Below are 21,371 nucleotides of genomic sequence, written 5' to 3' on the forward strand. Positions count from 1 at the left end.
GTTCCCAACGGCTATCGAGAGTGTTATCACAGTTAATTACAACAGCTGGTGCTCTCGTGCATGCTTCAGTGTTGCTTACCTCAAAGCAAGCATAAAAGGCATTTAGCTCATCTGTTAGGCTCGAGTCACTGGGCAGCTCGCGTCTGGGTTTCCCTTTGTAGTCCATAATAGTTTAAGCCCTGCCACATTCGACAAGCGTCAGAGCCAGTGTAGTAGGATTCAATCTTAATCCTGAATTGACGCTTTGCTTGTTTGACGGTCCGTCTGAGGGCATAGCGGGATTTCTTATAAGCATACGGATTAGTCTCCCGCTCCTTGAAAGCAGCAGCTCTAGCCTTTAGCTCGATGCGGATGTTGCCTGTAATCCATGGCTTCTGGTTGGGATATGTACGTACAGTCACTGTGGGGACAACGTCGTCGATGCAATATTGATGAAGCCAATGACTAAAGGCCTGGTTGGTGGAGTGCTGCACAGATGGTTGTCCTTCAGGAAGGTTCTCCCATCTCCACAGAGGAACACTGGAGCTCTGTCAGAGTGACCATCGGGTTCTTGGTCAACTCCCTGACCAAGGCCCTTCTCCCCAGATTGCTCAATTTGGCCGGGCGGCCAGCTCTAGGAAGAGTCTTGGTGGTTCTAAACTTCTTCCATTTAAAAGTAATGGAGGCCCCTGTGTTCTTGGGGACCTTCAATGGCACAGACATGTGTTGGTACCCTTCCCCAGATCTGTGCCTCAACTCAGATCTGTGCCTCAACAATCTGTGCCTCTCGGAGCTCTACGGACAGTTCCTTCCTCCTCATGGCTTGGTTTTTCACTGACATGCACTGTCAACTGTCAGACCTTATGTAGACTGGTGTGTGCCTTTCCAAATCATGTCCAATCAATTGAATTTACCACAGGTGGACAGGCTGCAGGGAGAAGTTTAGTGACCTGCCAATGTGGTTCCGGGACAACAACCTCTCCCTCAAAGTCAGTAAGACCAAGGACCTGATTGTGGACTACAGGAAATGGGGGGGACAAACACGCCCCCATCCACAGAGCTGCAGAGGAGCGGGTCAAGGACTTAAAATGGTCCACACGCGCACAGTAGTAAAGAAGGCAAATCCTCAAAAAGTTATACAGCTGCACCATTGAGAGCACCACTGTCTGCATCACCGCTTGTTATGGCAACAGTACTGCATGGCGGTGATATGGACAGCCCGAGCCTCCTGCCATCCAGGACCTCTATATCAGGCAGTGTGAAAGGAAGCCCCGAAAAATCGTTAAAGACTCCAGCCACAGACTGTTCTCTCTGCTTCTGCACGGCAAGCGTTACCGGTCCATCAATTCTGACACCAACAGGCTCCTGAACAGCTTCTATTCCCAAACCATAAAACTGCTAAATAGCGACACAGATTATTGGACTGGATACTTTTTATTTTTACTTATTTTTTTTACTTTTTAAATACTTTGTATTTTATTTTGCACTGTCTCTCTACACACTCAATCAAAATATATATTTTATATTTGAGATTCTTCAAAGTAGCCACCGTTTGCCTTGATGACAGCTTTGCACACTCTTGGCATTCTCTCAACCAGCTTCATGAGGTAGTCACCTGGAATGCATTTCAATTAACAGGTGTGCCTTGTTAAAGTTAATTTGTGTAATTTCTTTCCTTCTTAATGCGTTTGAGCCAATCAGTTGTGTTGTGACAAGGTAGGGGTGGAATACAGAAGATAGCTCTATTTGGTAAAATACCAAGTCCATATTATGGCAAGAACAGCTCAAATATGCAAAGAGAAATGACAATCCATCATTAGTTTAAAACATGAAGGTCAGTCAATCAGGAACATTTCAAGAACTTTGAACGTTTCCTTAATTGCAGTCGCAAAAACCAGACTGCGTGAATCAGCCCTTCATGGTTGAATTGCTGCATAGACACCACTACTAAAAGGACGTGCCATGACGTGCAGAAGGAAATTTGCAACACAAACAAACATGGAAGAGTGAACGTGGCAAGGAGACACGGAGCTCGTACCTAATAGAGGGGCAAGGTCGGTTGCATGGACGTGGTTTGGGAATGAAAAGTCTGGCAAAATATGCCGCAGGCCAGTCCCGACAACAGGCTCAAACACCACTAACCTCTTACCACCTACGCAAGAATCATGTGAAACAGTACGGGGAGAGTCTACGGATGAGACCCAAAAAAGTACAGTTGAGTGCTCAAAACAAACCCGACTCAGACGTTGCAAGAGGCTTTTGCCCGTGGCACACCATATGGCAAAGAATCCCGAAGATGGAAAGAGATAACAGCTGCCGTTACAAAATACATCTGCAAAGACATGGCCCCAATTTACACGGTCGAGAAACGGAGGTTTCGTGAGTTGGTGCTAACACTCGACCCAAGGTACCAAAAGTAAATTGATGTGTGACACGTATTAAGGCCAAAATAACATGCAAAACAGGCAAGCCCCCCCCCCCCCCAAAAAAAAAATATATATTTCAGGCTTATATTTATTTTGTTTGCAACAATAGTTTGTGTTTTCTATTTACCTTTTTCGATTTTATACAGTCATATTTAATATTTTGTTAAACACTTAAATTGAAAATTTGCACAGGTTCTAAATAAAATAAATAATAAAATATTCGTAAGTACCTTTTTATTTGTTGAGTATAATTCAAAATGTAACAAGAAATAGGCCTTTACATGTGTTCATTTTATATAAACTATTTATTCATTGAATTTACAGAAAATGTGCTAAATCGGGATATGTATCATTATCAGGATATGAAATGACCTGCGATGGTGCTTTGCTGTCATTTAGAATTCAAGGCACACTTAACCAGGATGGCTATTACAGCATTCTGCAGCGATACGCCATCCCATCTGGTTTGCGGTTAGTGGGACTCTCATTTGTTTTTCAATAGGACAATGACCCAACACACCTCCAAGCTGTGTAAGGGCTATTTGACCAAGAAGGAGAATGATGGAGTGCTGCATCAGATAACCTGGCCTCCACAATCACCTGACCTCAACCCAAGTGAGATGGTTTGGGATGAGTTGGACCGCAGAGGGAAGGAAAAGCAGTCAAAAAGTGCTCAGTATATGTTGGAACTCCTTCACGACTGTTGGAAAAGCATTCCAGGTTAAGCTGGTTGAGAGAATGCCAAGAGTGTGCAAAGCTGTCATCAAGGCAAAGGGTGGCTACTTTGAAGAATCTAAAATATATTTAGATTTTTTTAACACTTTTTTTGGTTACTACATGATTCCATGTGTTATTTCATAGTTTTGATACCTTCACTATTATTCTACAATGTATAAAATAGCACAAATAAGGAAAAACCCTTGAATGAGTAGGTGTGTCCAAGCATTTGACTGGTACTGTACACACAAAAAAAAAAAATCCATAAAAGTCAAAGTGAAAAGAATTGTACACATTTTTACAAATCAACACAAATTCAATAACTAAAATAGTTGTTGCTTAAGTATTCACCCCTTTGTTTAGGCAAGCCTAAATTAGTTCAGAAGTAAGATTTGGCAATAACAAACCGGAAATGGAATATATCTTTAAGTGAATCATTATGCTGTGGATGATATAATAAACCAGCTCTGTTAACTTAGTGCCTCAAGTGAGACGGGACAGCAAGGTTACATCATGAGAATCTTTCCCAAACATCAGTGGCAATAAGTGAGGTGGGGGGGTGCACAGCTCAGCTAAACTTCCAAGCTGAGCCAACTGATGGAAGAAAGGACTTAAGGAGGAAGTATTACACTTGAGTCGATGACACAAACACTGAGGGAAAACAAGCACGTCAATACTCTGTGGGCGTCTCAGTGCATGCAAGCTGATATTAGTCACTGCTCAGTGAAAACAGTGTGTGACAGCGACACTACTGTAAACGACTTAAGCCGGGTGTACACTACACGATTTGGCCCTGATTTAGATGTCCCAGACAATGAGACCCTCAATGAAACACTGCAAGGAAACATGGCCACCCTCAATGATACACTGCACGGAACATGGCCACTCAACGAGACACTCATAATAATACTAATAATAATAACAGATACTGCATGTCTGACATGGACGGGATGGGCAAGTTGCATCATGTTTCGTATGCAAAACTCCTCCCTCACCACCCTTTCCAAACAAACCCAGAAACTAGGCACTCCTGTCATCGAGAAAGAAAACAGTGAAACAAAATACATTACTTCCTGAGTGAATGAGTCAATCAATGCTCTGTCTACAGGCTATGCTACAAACTGGCAAAGGAGACCACAATGAAACTCAAATCAGGGTTATTTCTGTATTTCACCTTTATTTAACCAGGTCGGCAAGTTGAGAACAAGTTCTCATTTACAACTGCGACCTGGCCAAGATAAAGCAAAGCAGTTCGACACATACAACAACACAGGGTCACACATGGAGTAAAACAAACATACAGTCAATAATATAGTAGAAAAATAAGTCTATATACAAAGTGAGCAAATGAGGTGAGATAAGGGAGGTAAAGGCAAAAAAAGGCCATGGTGGCGAAGTAAATACAATATAGCAAGTAAAACACTGGAATGGTAGAAATAATGGGGTGTAAAGGAGCAAAATAAATAAAATACAGTAGGGGAAGTGGTAGTTGTTTGTGCTAAATTATAGATGGGCTATGTACAGGTGCAGTAATCTGTGAGCTGCTCTGACAGCTGGTGCTTAAAGCTAGTGAGGGAGATAAGTGTTTCCAGTTTGAGAGATTTTTGTAGTTCGTTACAGTCATTGGCAGCAGAGAACTGGAAGGAGAGGCGGCCGAAGGAGGAATTGGCTTTGGGGGTGACCAGAGAGATATACCTGCTGGATTGCGTGCTACAGGTGGGTGCTACTATGGTGACCAGCGAGCTGAGATAAGGGGGAACTTTACCTAGCAGGGCCTTGTAGATGACCTGGAGCCAGTGGGTTTGGCGACGAGTATGAAGCGAGGGCCAGCCAACAAGAGCGTACAGGTCGCAGTGGTGGATAGTATATGGGGCTTTGGTGACAAAACGGATGGCACTGTGATAGACTGCATCCAATTTATTGAGTAAGGTATTGGAGGCTATTTTGTAAATGACATCGCCGAAGTCGAGGATCGGTAGGATGGTCATTTTTACGAGGGTATGTTTGGTAGCATGAGTGAAAGATGCTTTGTTGCGAAATAGGAAGCCAATTCTAGATTTAACTTTGATTGGAGATGTTTGATGTGAGTCTGGAAGGAGAGTTTACAGTCTAACCAGACACCTAGGTATTGTAGTTGTCCACATATTCTAAGCCAGAACCGTCCAGAGTAGTGTTGCTGGACGGGCGGGCAGGTGCAGACAGCGATTGGTTGAAGAGCATGCATTTAGTTTTACTTGTATTTAAAAGCAGTTGGAGGCCACGGAAGGAGTGTTGTATGGCATTGAAGCTCGTCTGGAGGGTAGTTAACATAGTGTCCAAAGAAGGGCCAGAAGTATACAGAATGGTGTCGTCTGCGTAGAGGTGGAGCAGAGACTCACCAGCAGCAAGAGCGACATCATTGATATATACAGTGAAAAGAGTCGGCCCAAGAATCTAACCCTGTGGCACCCCCATAGAGGCTGCCAGAGGCCCAGACAACAGGGCCTCCGATTTGACACACTGAACTCTATCTGAGAAGTAGTTGGTGAACCAGGCGAGGCAATCATTTGAGAAACCAAGGCTATTGAGTCTGCCGATGAGGATGTGGTGATTGACAGAGTCGAAAGCTTTGGCCAGGTCAATGAATACGGCAGCACAGTATTGTTTCTTATCGATGGCGGTTAAGATATTGTTTAGGACCTTGAGCGTGGCTGAGGTGAACCCATGACCAGCTCTGAAACCAGATTGCATAGCGGAGAAAGTGCGGTGGGATTCGAAATGGTTGGTAATCTGTTTGTTGACTTGGCTTTCGAAGACTTTAGAAAGGCAGGGTAGGATAGATATAGGTCTGTAGCAGTTTGGGTCAAGATGACCGCAGCTACTTTTCAATCTTCCAATCTTTATGACTTAACAGGCCAAAGTCGCAAAACTTGTAAACAGGAAAACAAATGCCAAACCCCTTTTAACCAACAGGTTGCCCTGCCTAAGAATTTACATCACGAATATGACAGCAAAACACAAACGCGAGTTGAGCCAGCTTAAAACAACTATGATTTCAATTGGTGGTCACAAACGTGAGCAAATTATAAACAATAGATGAAATGAATCGCAGAAAGGAAAAGTTAGTCAGAGTTCTAGATAGTGGGTGGAAAGATTTAAACAACGCAGTTTGGAATGACGATCAGGGAACCATCTTGCTTGTGACTAGGGCTGTCCCTGACAAAAACATCTTGGTTGACAGAGTCGTCGGTTCTTTCGACCAATTGATTTGTCAACATTTTAAAACATGTATTTTCCCATATATAGACACACCCTATGTCAACTATATGTAGGATTCTGAGCTTGTCTGATGCTTTAAGCACAGCAATTAAAAATCAAGACACAAAAATGACTAAAGGAGCCAGAGATCAATATAGCCTAACCAGAAGAAAACAAAACCTGTTCCCAACCAGACCCTCCTCCTCCCGGTGCTGCTGGCATTTAAAGATTCTGCCATTATGATCCTGAAGTTGCCAGTAATCGGCTACACCAGCGGTCGGCAACCTTTTCCATTTGGAGTGCCAAGTTATTGTACCATTTCTACGCGTTCCAGTTATGATTTTCATACGCACATTTTTGTGGAACAGTTTAACCTCTCTGGGCTAGGTGGGACGAAATCGTCCCACCTACGCAACAGCCAGTGTAATCCCGTGGCGCGATATTCAAATACCTTAGAAATGCTATTACTTCAATTTCTCAAACATATGACTATTTTACACCATTTTAAAGACAAGACTCTCGTTAATCTAACCACACTGTCCGATTTCAAAAAGGCTTTACAACGAAAGCAAAACATTAGATTATGTCAGCAGAGTACCGAGCCAGAAATAATCAGACACCCATTTTTCAAGCTAGCATATAATGTCACATAAACACAAACCACAGCTAAATGCAGCACTAACCTTTGATGATCTTCATCAGATGACAATCCTAGGACATTATGTTATACAATACATGCATGTTTTGTTCAATCAAGTTCATATTTATATCAAAAACCAGCTTTTTACATTAGCATGTGACGTTCAGAACTAGCATACCCCCCCGCAAACTTCCTGTGAATTTACTAAATTATTCACGATAAACGTTCACAAAAAACAACAATTATTTTAAGAATTATAGATACAGAACTCCTTTATGCACTCGATATGTCCGATTTTAAAATAGCTTTTCGGTGAAAGCACATTTTGCAATATTCTGAGTAGATAGCCCGGCATCACAGGGCTAGCTATTTAGACACCCACCAAGTTTAGCCCTCACCAAAGTCAGATTTACTATAAGAAAAATGTTATTACCTTTGCTGTTCTTCGTCAGAATGCACTCCCAGGACTTCTACTTCAATAACAAATGTTGGTTTGGTTCAAAATAATCCATAGTTATGTTCAAATATCCTCTGTTTTGTTTGTGCGTTCAAGACACTATCCGAAAGGGTAAAGAAGGGTGACGCGCCCGACACGTTTCGTGACAAAAAAATTCTAAATATTCCATTACCGTACTTCGAAGCATGTCAACCGCTGTTTAAAATCAATTTTTATGCCATTTTTCTCGGAAAAAAGCGATAATATTCTGACCGGGAAACCGTGTTTTAGTACAAAGAGAGAGAAAATAAAAACATGGGGTCGCCTCGTGCACGCGCCTCAGTCTCATTGTCCTCTGATAGACCACTTACCAAAGGCGCTAATGTTTTTCAGCCAGGGGCTGCCTCGACATCATTCAGCTTTTTCCCGGGTTCTGAGAGCCTATGGGAGCCGTAGGAAGTGTCACGTTACAGCAAAGATCCTACATTTTCAATAAAGAGAGTCAAGAAGCCCAAGGAATGGTCAGAGTGGGCACTTCCTGTACAGAATCTTCTCAGGTTTTTGCCTGCCATATGAGTTCTGTTATACTCACAGACACCATTCAAACAGTTTTAGAAACTTTAGGGTGTTTTCTATCCAAAGCCAATATTTATATGCATATTCTAGTTTCTGGGCAGTAGTAATAACCAGATTAAATCGGGTACGTTTTTTATCCAGCCGTGTAAATACTGCCCCCTAGCCCTAACAGGTAAATATCATTTATCATTTATCACTCCTCTCTTCTCCAGACCATTTCCGGAGACCTTCTCCCCTTCCTCACCTCGCTCATCAACTCATCCTTGACCGCTGGCTACGTCCCTTCCGTCTTCAAGAGAGCGAGAGTTGCACCCCTTCTGAAAAAACCTACACTCGATCCCTCCGATGTCAACAACTACAGACCAGTATCCCTTCTTTCTTTTCTCTCCAAAACTCTTGAACGTGCCGTCCTTGGCCAGCTCTCCTGCTATCTCTCTCAGAATGACCTTCTTGATCCTAATCAGTCAGGTTTCAAGACTGGGCATTCAACTGAGACTGCTCTTCTCTGTGTCACGGAGGCTCTCCGCACTGCTAAAGCTAACTCTCTCTCCTCTGCTCTCATCCTTCTAGACCTATCTGCTGCCTTTGATACTGTGAACCATCAGATCCTCCTCTCCACCCTCTCCGAGTTGGGCATCTCCGGCGCGGCCCACGCTTGGATTGCGTCCTACCTGACAGGTCGCTCCTACCAGGTGGCGTGGCGAGAATCTGTCTCCGCACCATGCGCTCTCACCACTGGTGTCCCCCAGGGCTCTGTTCTAGGCCCTCTCCTATTCTTGCTATACACCAAGTCACTTGGCTCTGTCATATCCTCACATGGTCTCTCCTATCATTGCTATGCAGACGACACACAATTAATCTTCTCCTTTCCCCCTTCTGATAACCAGGCGGTGAATCGCATCTCTGCATGTCTGTCAGACATATCAGTGTGGATGACGGATCACCAGCTCAAGCTGAACCTCGGCAAGACGGAGCTGCTCTTCCTCCCGGGGAAGGACTGCCCGTTCCATGATCTCGCCATCACGGTTGACAACTCCCTTGTGTCCTCCTCCCAGAGTGCTAAGAACCTTGGCGTGATCCTGGACAACACCCTGTCGTTCTCCACTAACATCAAGGCGGTGACCCGATCCTGTAGGTTCATGCTCTACAACATTCGCAGAGTACGACCCTGCCTCACACAGGAAGCGGCGCAGGTCCTAATCCAGGCACTTGTCATCTCCCGTCTGGATTACTGCAACTCGCTGTTGGCTGGGCTCCCTGCCTGTGCCATTAAACCCCTACAACTCATCCAGAACGCCGCAGCCCGTCTGGTGTTCAACCTTCCAAAGTTCTCTCACGTCACCCCGCTCCTCCGCTCTCTCCACTGGCTTCCAGTTGAAGCTCGCATCCGCTACAAGACCATGGTGATTGCCTACGGAGCTGTGAAGGGAACGGCACCTCCATACCTTCAGGCTCTGATCAGGCCCTACACCCAAACAAGGGCACTGCGTTCATCCACCACTGGCCTGCTGGCCCCCCTACCTCTGAGGAAGCACAGTTCCCGCTCAGCCCAGTCAAAACTGTTCGCTGCTCTGGCACCCCAATGGTGGAACAAGCTCCCTCACGACGCCAGGACAGCGGAGTCAATCACCACCTTCCGGAGACACCTGAAACCCCACCTCTTTAAGGAATACCTAGGATAGGATAAAGTAATCCTTCTAACCCCCCCCCCCCCCCCTTAAAAGATTTAGATGCACTATTGTAAAGTGGTTGTTCCACTGGATATCATAAGGTGAATGCACCATTTTGTAAGTCGCTCTGGATAAGAGCGTCTGCTAAATGACTTAAATGTAAATGTAATTTATAATAAAGTCTTCATATCTCAAAATCAATGTCGTGGTTAATAAAAACTGGAAATGAAAATTAGACTAATCTTAAAGTAACTTCTATTGCCAATATGTAAAAATAGCCTACATAAAGCCAACAAATAAAAACATTGCAGCCCGCAGGTAGAAAATATCCTGATAAAAACAAATATCCTATAAATCACATTGGCAATGCATGGCCGGTCTGCAAGTAACTTGAAACACTATCAATTACTAACTTGGATCAGGCCTGAAGGCACTTGAAAACTTGCAACATTGTCTAAAATATTGTGGGCCCTCAGAGTTTCCGGAGCCAGTGAGATCCAGACAGACAGACACAGCTGTAAGCCATTTGCGCAATAGATAAGTAGTAATCAGGTTGGCCTTTTTTTCAAATAGGCTACATTGAGGAACTATTGTCATTCTCAATGGATGTAAAAACAGACTTTGTTTACTTGCATTTTGAGGCGAAGAAAATAAATATTTGAGAAACTCCACAGTGATGGTGAGTTAAGACAATCATAAATCGTGTCAGATACCCAAATGTGCACATTAATAAGCCTACATTTGCATGCCAGCCAGGTAGCCTAGGCCTAGTTTATGCGTAATCAGGTGCGCGTCCTTACTCAGGATTGACAGGAGCGCTCCAAACAAAAGACAATAAAATGACAAGTCGTAAATGGAATTAAATAAACCAAAACGTTTTCCTCACAAGTGTGCCTAGGTTGTGTGCTCAGCAAACAACGTGTCCACTCCTACAATGACAAAGGTAAGACTGTAATAATAATAATTGTAATAATAATATATTCAATGCATTAACAGAAATTACCATAACCAAACAAACATTGTAGATTAAAAATTATGGTAAATGTACTACTGGTGATACTGGTGTGCCACCCCCACGGCCTCTGCAATGGATTATTCCACTCAGACAGGGGTGAATCAGACAGGTGTCTCATGTGCCATATTTATTTATTTATATATATATATATATATATATATGCCACTCCGACTAAATAAAATCTCAGTCGACCGACAGCCAATCGACCAAACAATCAACAATAAACTAAATGGGGTCAGCCCTACCTGTGACATAATTTGGAGGATTCCTATCAGGTAGAAACAGAAACCAAATACATTCCAGCGTCTTGCAGTCATACATGTATATATTTTCTAGGCATGTGCCTCACCAATGATATGGAAGTAGTGTGGAGTATGACCAATAGCTGCCTTCCAGCTCCCTGTTATCTTTAGGTGCTGACAGATCTGTTAACTTAGCTCCCCAACAGACGGAACAGCAAGGTTACATCATGGGAAACTTTCCCAAACATCAGTGGCCATAGGTGAAGGTGGGTGGGGGTGCATAGCTCAGCTAAACTTCCAAGCTGAGCCAACTGAAGGAAGGATATACTTGAGGAGGAAGTATTGCACTTGAGACTATTACACAAACACGAGTATAATATGTGGGCATCTCAGTGCATGCAACCTGATATTAGTCACTGCTCAGTGTACAAAACTTAAGCCGGGCGTACACTACACGACCTGGCCCTAATTTAGCTGTCCAAGACAAGTTAAGATCGGAGAAAAAAAATCCCCAAAACAATACCTCTACGGAGGTATGTTGAGACATCGCAGCCTTTAACCTCAGCTCAATCAGTGAAGGGACTGGTGTCTTACTGACACTGTATAGGCTACTGTATGTCTAATATTAAAGAAGCCTAGAGGTATTGCTCGCTTGAGGTAGAGTACCTTATGATAAGCTGTGGACCACACTATCTACCAAGAGAGTTCTCAGCTATATTTATTCGTAGCCATCTATTTACCACCACAGAACGATGCTGGCACTAAGACCGTACTAAACCAACTCTATAAGTGATAAAATAATTTATATGTTTAAAGATAATGATTAAATAATTCTACCCTGAAACGTAACCATTAGGGATTATAGTTTATGTAGCATGTATAAGGAATAATTAAAGTATTAAACATAAGTATGATTTTAATTCACTTGTATGTGTCATTCACACATTGCAGGCTCGTATCTGAGGAATGTATATCCCTGAATAAATGTGGCTCATCTAAAACTCTTCCCCCTAAGCTGCTGCTGGTGTCTTACTGGAAGCCTCTTTTTTTCCTCTATTCTATAAAGAGCTATGCTCATACACCACAGTGCATTTTAGCTAGGCCACTGGCTAAGAAGAGCCTATGATTCGAAAAGAAATATAAAATGGGGTCTTTGTGGGTGATTGAGTTTCAATGTGCCTTCAAACTGACCAGGAGTCAGTGATCTGCAATGTTAATATCCCAGTCAGATACAAAATCTACATTGGATGTCAAAAGATGAGAACTCTATGACCAGACCCTGGTCAACTGAACTGTAAATGTTCACTGAGCTTTGCTGCGGCAGGGCAGGTGTTTATGACCAGCCACAACAGGTGTCGTGTTTACAGCCATGACACAGTCTGAGAGAAAACCCCAAACTTCCATAAGAGGTGTGTACTATATCTAACCCTAATCAAGTGAGGGTCTCTCACTGAGGTGTGTTAACTGCTTTGTCCAGAGGACATAATAGTAGAGCATATGCTACTCACTTGGGTAGCATGTTGGTGTCAGTGGGGGACCTGGGGGAACCTTTAGGGTGCTTGTCCTCCCCCTCCTTCTCCTGAGGTTCCCGTGGTGGCCGCTCCCTGACAGGCCTCTCCTTCTCATCACGCTTCATGCGATCCCTCTCCCACTCCTCCTTTCGGCGCATCCTCTCCTTCTCTCGCTCCCTCTCTCTTTCCCTCTCGCGTTCTCTCTGCCGGCGTTCTCGCTCGCGGTGGTCCCGCTCTCGCTCGCGGTCGCGATGGCGCTCACGCGGATCCCGCTCTCGTTCACGCTCCTGACATTCACACAGGTGGATTTGTGAACACTCGGTCATGGTCCTACAGCAAGGCTGCTTTAATGGTTCCTTCAAGATCATCTTTAATCAATAAGCCTACCCGTAATAAAGTTAATATGTCTTTGTATTAATAAAGTTAATATCTCTGCGTATTAGTGTTTGTAAGGCGTGTAGTCCTTAAGGGGTGGACATCTCTGAGTGTACTCACACTGTAGTGGTAGGGCAGAGGGGTCTCTGTGTACTGCACTCTGAAGTTCTCATACTGTCCCCCTCTCCAAAAGGCCTCCATCTCGTAGTCATAGTAGGGATCAGCATAAGGGTCGTTACTGAAAAGAGATCCCAAACATGTGAGGGGAAATCAAAGTATATAGGTGAATAGGAAATAAGATCTTTGTTTCATATGGTTGTGCAGCTACATGCTCTATGAGTATCTTTATGAGTCTCTGTATCATATATTTGTATCAAAGACAATTAATTCAGGGCCATGTGCGGCTGATGGCAGGAGTTGTTTGGAAAGAGAAAGTAAAGATAAGAGCTGCGTGAAAAGAGGATGCTGCTACTTCCCCTCCATTGTACTTACGGATAGACTGGGTCTCTGAACTCCACGTCACTAAGGGGAAAGGCAATAAATGTATTAAATATGAGACGTAGTCTAAAAACATCCACAGGCAAGATATTTTGCACTCACTTTAGGTCTCTCTTTTGACCAGAGCTGTTGAGCTTACCCTGGGTCTCTGATTTCTCTGGTTATGCGGTAGCTGCGTTCCCTGAAGAAGTCGTTCTCTTTGTCAAAGTCTCTCTCATCCTCTCCAATGGTCACGTTAAAGCGTTTCTCCTCAAAGTCCGGCTCCTGCTCTTTGCGTATGGTGGCTTTCTTCAACACCTAGAGAAATAGGGCAACATGTACATGGAAAGGTCACTACTGAATCATAGTCTACTGACTGAAACCACCATAAAGTGGTTACACACACACACTCATTGATTAGTATAAAGAGGCTTCACGAGCCAAATGTAGCATGGGAACCTCTCAGAAAACATGTTCATAAAAAAAAGTATCAAACACGAAATCAGTTGGTGCTGAAACATAACCTATACAGAAGGGGAGTAGATTTAGCTTGTGAGAGCTGAGAGGGTGTTGTACCTCTTTGGCGTGTCTCAGACCCCTCTCCCAGGCACTCTCCACAGGAGGCTCCACTGGAGGAGGGGGTGGAGGGAGTTCCTCAACAACAGGTCCACCCTGAGACAGCGGTAAAAGACAGTAACAGACATAAATACAACACATTTACACACGTAGCCTACACACACACTTCAAATCATACAGCCATGCAGCGGCAGTGAGAGGTCAGAGGTGGTGCATACCCAGGGGTTATTGCCTGGCATGAGAGGGTGAGGTGCTCCAGGTGGTGCCCCGTTGGGAGAGAAGGGGTCTGGCTTGGAGATGAGAGAGTAGTTGCCCTTGTCATTGACCCCTGGATGGATGAACCTACAATTCATACCCCAGGTGCAGTTACCTGGGAAAGAAAAACAGAACAGTTGGTATCATTTTGTGATAACGGATAAATGGGAATTGGAAAAAGCATATGTTCATTGAATACAAATACTTTGAAGAAAATTGTGGTTGGATGTAAAATTGACATCAATCATCGGTGTATGTGGTTTAGCTCCTAATACTATTCCATTACCACATTATCTTTATGTAAGATATGAAGTACAATGCTTCCCCCTGCTGTCTGAAACCAGTGTATTCAATATCACTGCCTCACTGAACACGTTTCAACAACAAGAGACATGCTTCACAGGCTAGAGAAGCAGCACATCAGAGAAGCAACAGAATGCAAGGTTTGTGTTAATGATAAAGTGGCTTACACTATCTTCATCATGACACGTCTTTGGTGTAGAATCGAATGCTCTAGTTGCACACGCAATGTTTGCAGTGTAGTTTCGTCATAATTAAGACGGGTGCTGTACACGCGTGTGGTGCACAGGAGAGCATGTCGAGGTACCTTTCAAAAAGAAGCGGCAGATGGGCCTGGGTCTGATCTTCCTGTCCATGGGGTCCTTCACCTCTCCCTCCTCTAGGTCATCATCCTGCACAAAGGAAACAGAACCCAGGCTAAATATCAATCTACTTACCCATGTGTATAACTGCTGTAACCTTATTATGACACTGGAACAGGGTATAAATTGTATTGCATGGCAAGTTTTTTGTATTGTTACATTGGTTCTGACTTTGCAGTCCTGTACTTGATCTGATCTACTGTTTTGATTCCCTCCCTCATGTTAGAGTGTGAGAAGCCCTGTATACTCAAACAAATCACTCTCTCAATGAAAATGACAACAATACAGATTGAAGACCGAGACAGCATATACAGTGCCTTCAGAAAGTATTCACACCCCTTTACTTTTTCCACATTTTGTTGTGTTAGAGAATTTAACATTTATTAAATTGAGATTTTGTGTCACTGGCCTACACACAATACCCCATAACGTCAAAGTAGAATTATGTTTTTAGAAATATTTAAAAATGAATTACAAATTAAAAGCAGAAACGTCTTGAGTCAATAAGTATGGCAAGCCTAAATAAGTTCAGGAGTAAAAATATGCTTAACAAGTCACATAAGTTGCATGGACTTTGTGTGCAATAATATTGTTTAAAATTATTTTTGAATGACTACCCCATCTCTGTACCTCACACACACACTTATCGGTAAGGTCCCTCAATTGAGCAACCACAAAGACATGGGAGGTTTTCCAATACCTCGCAAAGAAGGGCACCTATTGGTACAATAGTATAAATAAAAAAGACGACATTGAATATTCCTTTGAGGATGGTGAAGTTATTAATTATACTTTGGATGGTGTATCAATACACCCAGAGATACAGGCGTCCTTCCTAACTCAGTTGCCGGAGAGGAAGGAAACCGCTCAGGGATTTCACCATGAGGCCAAAGGTGAATTTAAAACAGTCACAGAGTTTAATGGCTGTGATAGGAGAAAACTTCAGATGGACCAACAACATTGTAGTTACTCCACAATACTAACCTAAAAGCACAGAGTGAAAAGAAGAAGCCTGTACAGAATACAAATATTTCAAAACATGCATCCTGTTTGCAACAAGGCACTAAGAAAAACAGAAAAAAATGTGGCAAAGGTATTTTATGTCCTGAACACAAAGCACAATGTTTGGGGCAAATCCTACCCAACACATCACTACGTACCACTCTACGTACCACATATTTTCCAGCATGGTGGTGGCTGCATCATGGTATGGGTATGCTTGTCATTGGCAAGGACCAGTACGTTTTTCAGGATAAAAATAAACGGTATAGAGCTAAGCACAGGCAAAATCTTAGCGGAAAACCTGGTTCAGTCTGCTTTCCACCAGACACTGGGAGATTAATTCACCTTTCAGCTGGACAATAACCTAAAACACAAGGCCAACTATACACTGGAGTTGCTTACCAAGACGACATTGAATGTTCCTGAGTGGCCTAGTTACAGTTTTGACTTAAATCTGCTTGAAAATCTATGGCAAGACTTGGAAATAGTTGTCTAGCAATGATCACCAACCAATTTGACAGAGCTTGAAGAATTTTCTAAAATAATAATGTGCAAATATTGTACAATCCAGGTGTGCAAAGCTCTTAGAGACTTATCCAGAAATAGTCACAGCTGTAATCACTGTCAAAGGTGCTTCTACAAAGTATTGACTCAGGAGTGTCAATTCTTATGTAAATTAGATATTTCTGCATTTAATTTTTTATACATTTTCTATAAAAATGTCTAAAAACATGTTTTCATTTTGTCATCCTGGGGTATTGTGTGTAGAAGGGTGAGAAAAATTATGAATCGAATCCATTTTGAATTCAGGCTGCAACACAATGCGGAATTTGTCAAGGGGTAAGAATACTTTCTGAAGGCACTGTAAACCCCATTTACATTACTTACATCTATCTCTCCTTCGTCAATCTCGCCATCATCCTCATCCTTCTTTTTGTCACGAAAGGAATCTCTCCTTCCTCTCTCCTGAGCCCTGGACTCTTCAGGCTTCTTAGGTGGACCGTCTTTCGGGGATGGAGGAAGGATTGGTATTTTCGCTTTCTTTTTGATGCTCTTGTCCTCTTTCTCTTCCTCCCCATCTCCAGGTCCTTTCTCCACCTCCTCATCCTCGTCAGGCGCTAGAACATTGGGCTCCTCAGGAACCTCCTCATCATAGTCCAGCTCATGTTCATCAAGCTCTCTAGACACAGATGACTCCATCTCATTCACCACCACCACTCTCCTCCTCCGCCTCTCTTCCTCCTCATCTTCATCATCTACCTCTGCTGTCTCTGCTGCAAGCTTGGCTGATGGTTCCCCTCCTTCACCCCGCTCTTCTTCCTTCTCATATCTGGACATCTCCTGCTCAGCCAAGGGGGATGACCTCTCCTGCTCTGGCTCAGAATCAGGGGACTTAGGAGTTTGGCTGACCTGGTCCTCCTCTTCATCCTCATCAGCTGATTGGCTCACCTGTCCCATCATCACCATCCCCACTGAATCCTCCTGCTCCTGTTCTAAACCAGTATGGCTATCCCTTCTACCGTCTCCCACTTCATCATCCTCTGGGTCAGAGATACGCTCCTGAACTACCCCCTCATCTTCATCATTATCCAGCTCAGAGTCCCCACCTCCACCACCCTCTTCATCTAACTCGTCATTGTCTTCATCATTCAGGAGCTCGCTGTCGGAGAGCAGCCTGTCCTCCTCCTCGGGGGATGCCAGGAACTCGCTGTCAGAAATGCCCTTCTCCTCTTCCTCTGGGGACTGGGGCGACTGGTTGGGGCTTTCAGGGGACTGGGTGGGGCTCTCAGGGGTGTCCATTGGAGAATGATCCACTAAAACAGAGTAACATCTTTGATTATATAAAAGTGTCTTATTAAAATGAGAATACATTTCTTTAATACACAAAAACAACGTCTATGGGCAAAATACACATTTTGGTACATACCATAAACACACCATCTACTTTTTGGAGTAACTAGTTACAAGAATTTGGTAGGAGGATTTACTAACCAGCTAGTGACTAAATATCATTATGGGAGTCATTTGACTACTGCCAGCTATCTATTTCTCGATACAATATGTCAAAGAGCGCTAGCCATCTGATCAACATTATAGCTACTACATACATTTCGTAATCAGATACATGCATGTAGCGAGAAGGCATCCGCCTCCTCTTAAAAAGAGTCAACTTCACGCAGGTCAATAACAGTCGGTCAGAGATTATTACACATTAGCTAGCTGGCTAGCGAATGATAGTAGCTATCTGTTTCAGCCAGCAGGTGATCATCGCTTCCTTTAATAATACATCAGATTAAAACTCGGGTACTCTGTGTTTACAGTAGAACAATGTCATAGGTAGCTAGCCATCTAGTAGATAAGCAAATCAAGAGGCAACTTGGGCGCTGTAGGACGAGACGTATCGTTAGCTTGATAGTTAGCGCTTAGCTACAATACTAGCTAACTACCGGGTGAAGCAGGCCCGAAAACTGCCAGGGCTCTAGCAGACAAGAGACCAACGTCAACGTCTGATTTGTCTTTAAAAGAAGCCACAATGCGCTTAACCAAAGGTGCAATCAACCAATACAACTGAAAAGCAACTTTACACAAGCGAAATACCGCTTTCTGGTCTGCTATCGAAGCATGCGTGTCTTGTCTGTTCAATTAACAATGCAGCCCTCCCTCTAAAAACACCAGTAGCTACACTTCAAATATTTTCAGTCACCTTTCCAACCTGAACCTCTTTGAAGACAGGTTTGCGGCGTTAAGAACAACCCAGTCTCTTTCTTTATGTCTGACGCTCTACAATAAATAATTGTATGGTTATTTATCTGCTATGCATGAGAAAACAAAAAAAACCTACACGATACATTGAGAGCGGCCATTACCGTGACGTCATCAAAATACGACACTGTCAGTTTAGCGATTTGGCTTTGGCGCCACCGTGCGCTCAATAGGAAGCATGACTTCAATAACTTAAAATACAACTCTGTCACTGTTTATGGTGTCATTGTATATATATTTTTTTACCTATTTTCTATATCCTATTTTAATATTAGCCTAATTAGGGTTAGCCTACATTGGTGTCAGGAGTGGGATGGTGCTGGCGGGAGGCACATGGTGGTGATGGACTTGTGAAGGTGAAGTGCAGGTGGGGATTTCTGAGGGTGGGGGGTAACACAATACAATTACCTACTTAGTCCTGGACTAGTAAAATGTTTTTATGGTAATTTTGATATAGGCCTAGACCTACTGTTGTAATTCAGGGCATAATGTAAATTGTAGACTAGTGATTACTATCAGAAAAATATAACCTTCCATGTAAGAAAGGCTCCAGACATAAATAAATGTAGCCTTGATGACTGGCTGAATTATCTATATAATTCTGTATTCTTGCATGCAGAACGGCATAGTTTAGGATTCCATGGGTTAATGATAAACAAAACATCGCTGTGGCAGTGGTTCAACGCGAGGTGGGAGACATGAGCTATGACGAAAGCGCATGGACTGCGTTGGAGAGGCTGTGAAGGCGCATCATAGTCTATGTCAGCGCATTGCTGGTCTGCAAGACTGTAAATTCTCTTAGACAACAGAAACGAGTCTTAACTGCACAGTGTTCAAGGTGAATAACAGAGCTGAAAATAATTTGAAGAAACGAGAAATTGGGAAGTGTGTCTATGCGCAAGAATGAATATAAGGTAGGTGCGCAAATGTTGAGATTGACTAGTGCAGGAGAGGTGCAAGGGATCAAAGTTATTAAAGGCATAATTAATTGTCACATTGTTTGCCTAATACTTCACTGAAATTTTCCTGCAAAATTCACAATTCATTCTTAATCATTTCTGGACCCTGCCTCTACAGCAGGGTTCTGTGAAGTATTATTGTGGGTTTTTGGAGACAACATGATAGGTAGGCTATGAATTTGAAAATGACCTGTAGTGGGGAAATTGTAGCTGTCGATTATTTTTTTATGATATATATCTCATATAGGGTTATCAGGTCCTCAGTGATTAATTAATTTGAATATTAATTTATAAGTTTGAATATTGATTAATGAGTTTGATGATTAGTTAATGTCATTGTTTTCAATAATTATGCTGATCCATATGACAAGATCATTTTTGTTCATTTACTTGTACATTTTAAGTGTCAATAGTCCATGATGCCGAAAGATTGTGATGAGCCTCTATGAGCCACATATTTTGAACAACTCTTACTGGACTTGATGGCTTCACATGCTGCTGTCACATGCAGGCACAAAAACACTGACAGATTGACAGATTGACAAACAAGCTCCAAAATGTTTCTTCCATTTATGACCATGCTGCTATAGGGAGACATGCACAATCTCCAACAGCTTAATTAACATCACATGACTTCAGTTACCACCATATAATTTCCAACAGAATCAGAATGAAAGTTTGGCATCCATCACGACACAAGACAATATAAATCCAGAGCCCAGTGTAATAATGACATTCTGGATTGTGTGTGATGATCAGAGCAACCAATGACAGCAGAGAGTTCAAACTACAGAGAACACAGTAAAGATATGTGTTGTTAGATCAGTAGGCAAAAATGAAACAATGAAATTAAAAACATTAAATGTAATAGTTACAGCAAAGTATCTGTGGCCAGCCAATAAGCTTACTTCTATTTTTAAAGACAAACCTAGTAAACAAACACATCTATAGTGTATTTAACAATTTATTAAATGTACAGCCTGTAGCTGGTAGATGATGACCTATACTGACCATAATACAGAAGTATTATTCTTCCAATCATCTCTGCATAGCGATGTTAAAATTGCTTCAGACCAACAGCCCAACATAATGAAAATGTAGAAATGGGTAAAACTAAGTTTACTGTGAGATGTGGGGGGAAGGTGGTGTCTGAATTATGGTGGGCTTCAGTTAAATTACTTTTCATTTCATGTCCACCTCAATTTATTAGAGGTATCCTCTGGGGAGGAGGCCCAATCTCATTTACATGGCAAGGAGACTGAAAAGATCAACAGATGTCTAGATGGCTTTCACTCACTAAATGTGTTGCACTCTGACTAAGCCTAAAGCAGATTTGAAACACAGTCTTTGAAATAAGAGATGAGGTTCTTGGTGTGATATTTGTATAGAGTGTATTGATGTTTGTGTTGAATTCTATTGATATTGTGTTGAATATATGAAACTATTAGCTGGTATAGTACTTCACCCAGTCATTTAGCTTTTCAACCAGTTTTTGCAAAAGGTCATTTATATTCTACTGAATATTAATCTGCATGATCTGGGCTTCAAGTAAACATACTGTATGTTGCACATGCATGAAAGCACACATTGGAATTTGTATATTTACCAACCTAAATGAATCATTTTGGAAATGTCAAGTGTCTGATAAGTGCTGGCATGCTTTTGGGGAATTTGTTATGCTTAACTAATACTGTGCAGAACTAAAATGCCTCATTTGAATAATGTTCTGTGGGAGCTTATAATGTCTCCCTATGGTTTCCCCTATATTCATTTAGTGTTGCTAAATTGTTGCCACCGCTGCAAAAATATGTCTTTTTTTTATACAGTATAGTATATATATTTCTGCCAAGACA

At 42.6% G+C, this 21,371-nt stretch overlaps 1 protein-coding gene across 1 annotated transcript in view; it reads right to left on the minus strand.

Annotated features, from left to right (window-relative positions):
- LOC106573693 (zinc finger CCCH domain-containing protein 18) overlaps positions 1-18,687 on the minus strand; it is a 29,899-nt gene extending 11,212 nt beyond the window's left edge. The window contains exons 1-9 of the mRNA XM_082962692.1: positions 18,501-18,687; positions 16,685-17,610; positions 14,740-14,824; positions 14,096-14,247; positions 13,878-13,973; positions 13,462-13,619; positions 13,317-13,346; positions 12,945-13,062; positions 12,447-12,736 (exon numbers count right to left, since the gene is read on the minus strand). Of these exons, the coding sequence (XP_082818818.1) occupies positions 12,447-12,736; positions 12,945-13,062; positions 13,317-13,346; positions 13,462-13,619; positions 13,878-13,973; positions 14,096-14,247; positions 14,740-14,824; positions 16,685-17,596 (1,841 nt within the window). The 5' untranslated portion in view covers positions 17,597-17,610; positions 18,501-18,687. The remainder of the gene's footprint in view (positions 1-12,446; positions 12,737-12,944; positions 13,063-13,316; positions 13,347-13,461; positions 13,620-13,877; positions 13,974-14,095; positions 14,248-14,739; positions 14,825-16,684; positions 17,611-18,500) is intronic.
- Positions 18,688-21,371: the final 2,684 nt, after the last annotated feature.

Source organism: Salmo salar, chromosome 16, assembly GCF_965601325.2.
Source record: "Salmo salar chromosome 16, fSalSal1, whole genome shotgun sequence".
Lineage (NCBI taxonomy): Eukaryota > Metazoa > Chordata > Actinopteri > Salmoniformes > Salmonidae > Salmo > Salmo salar.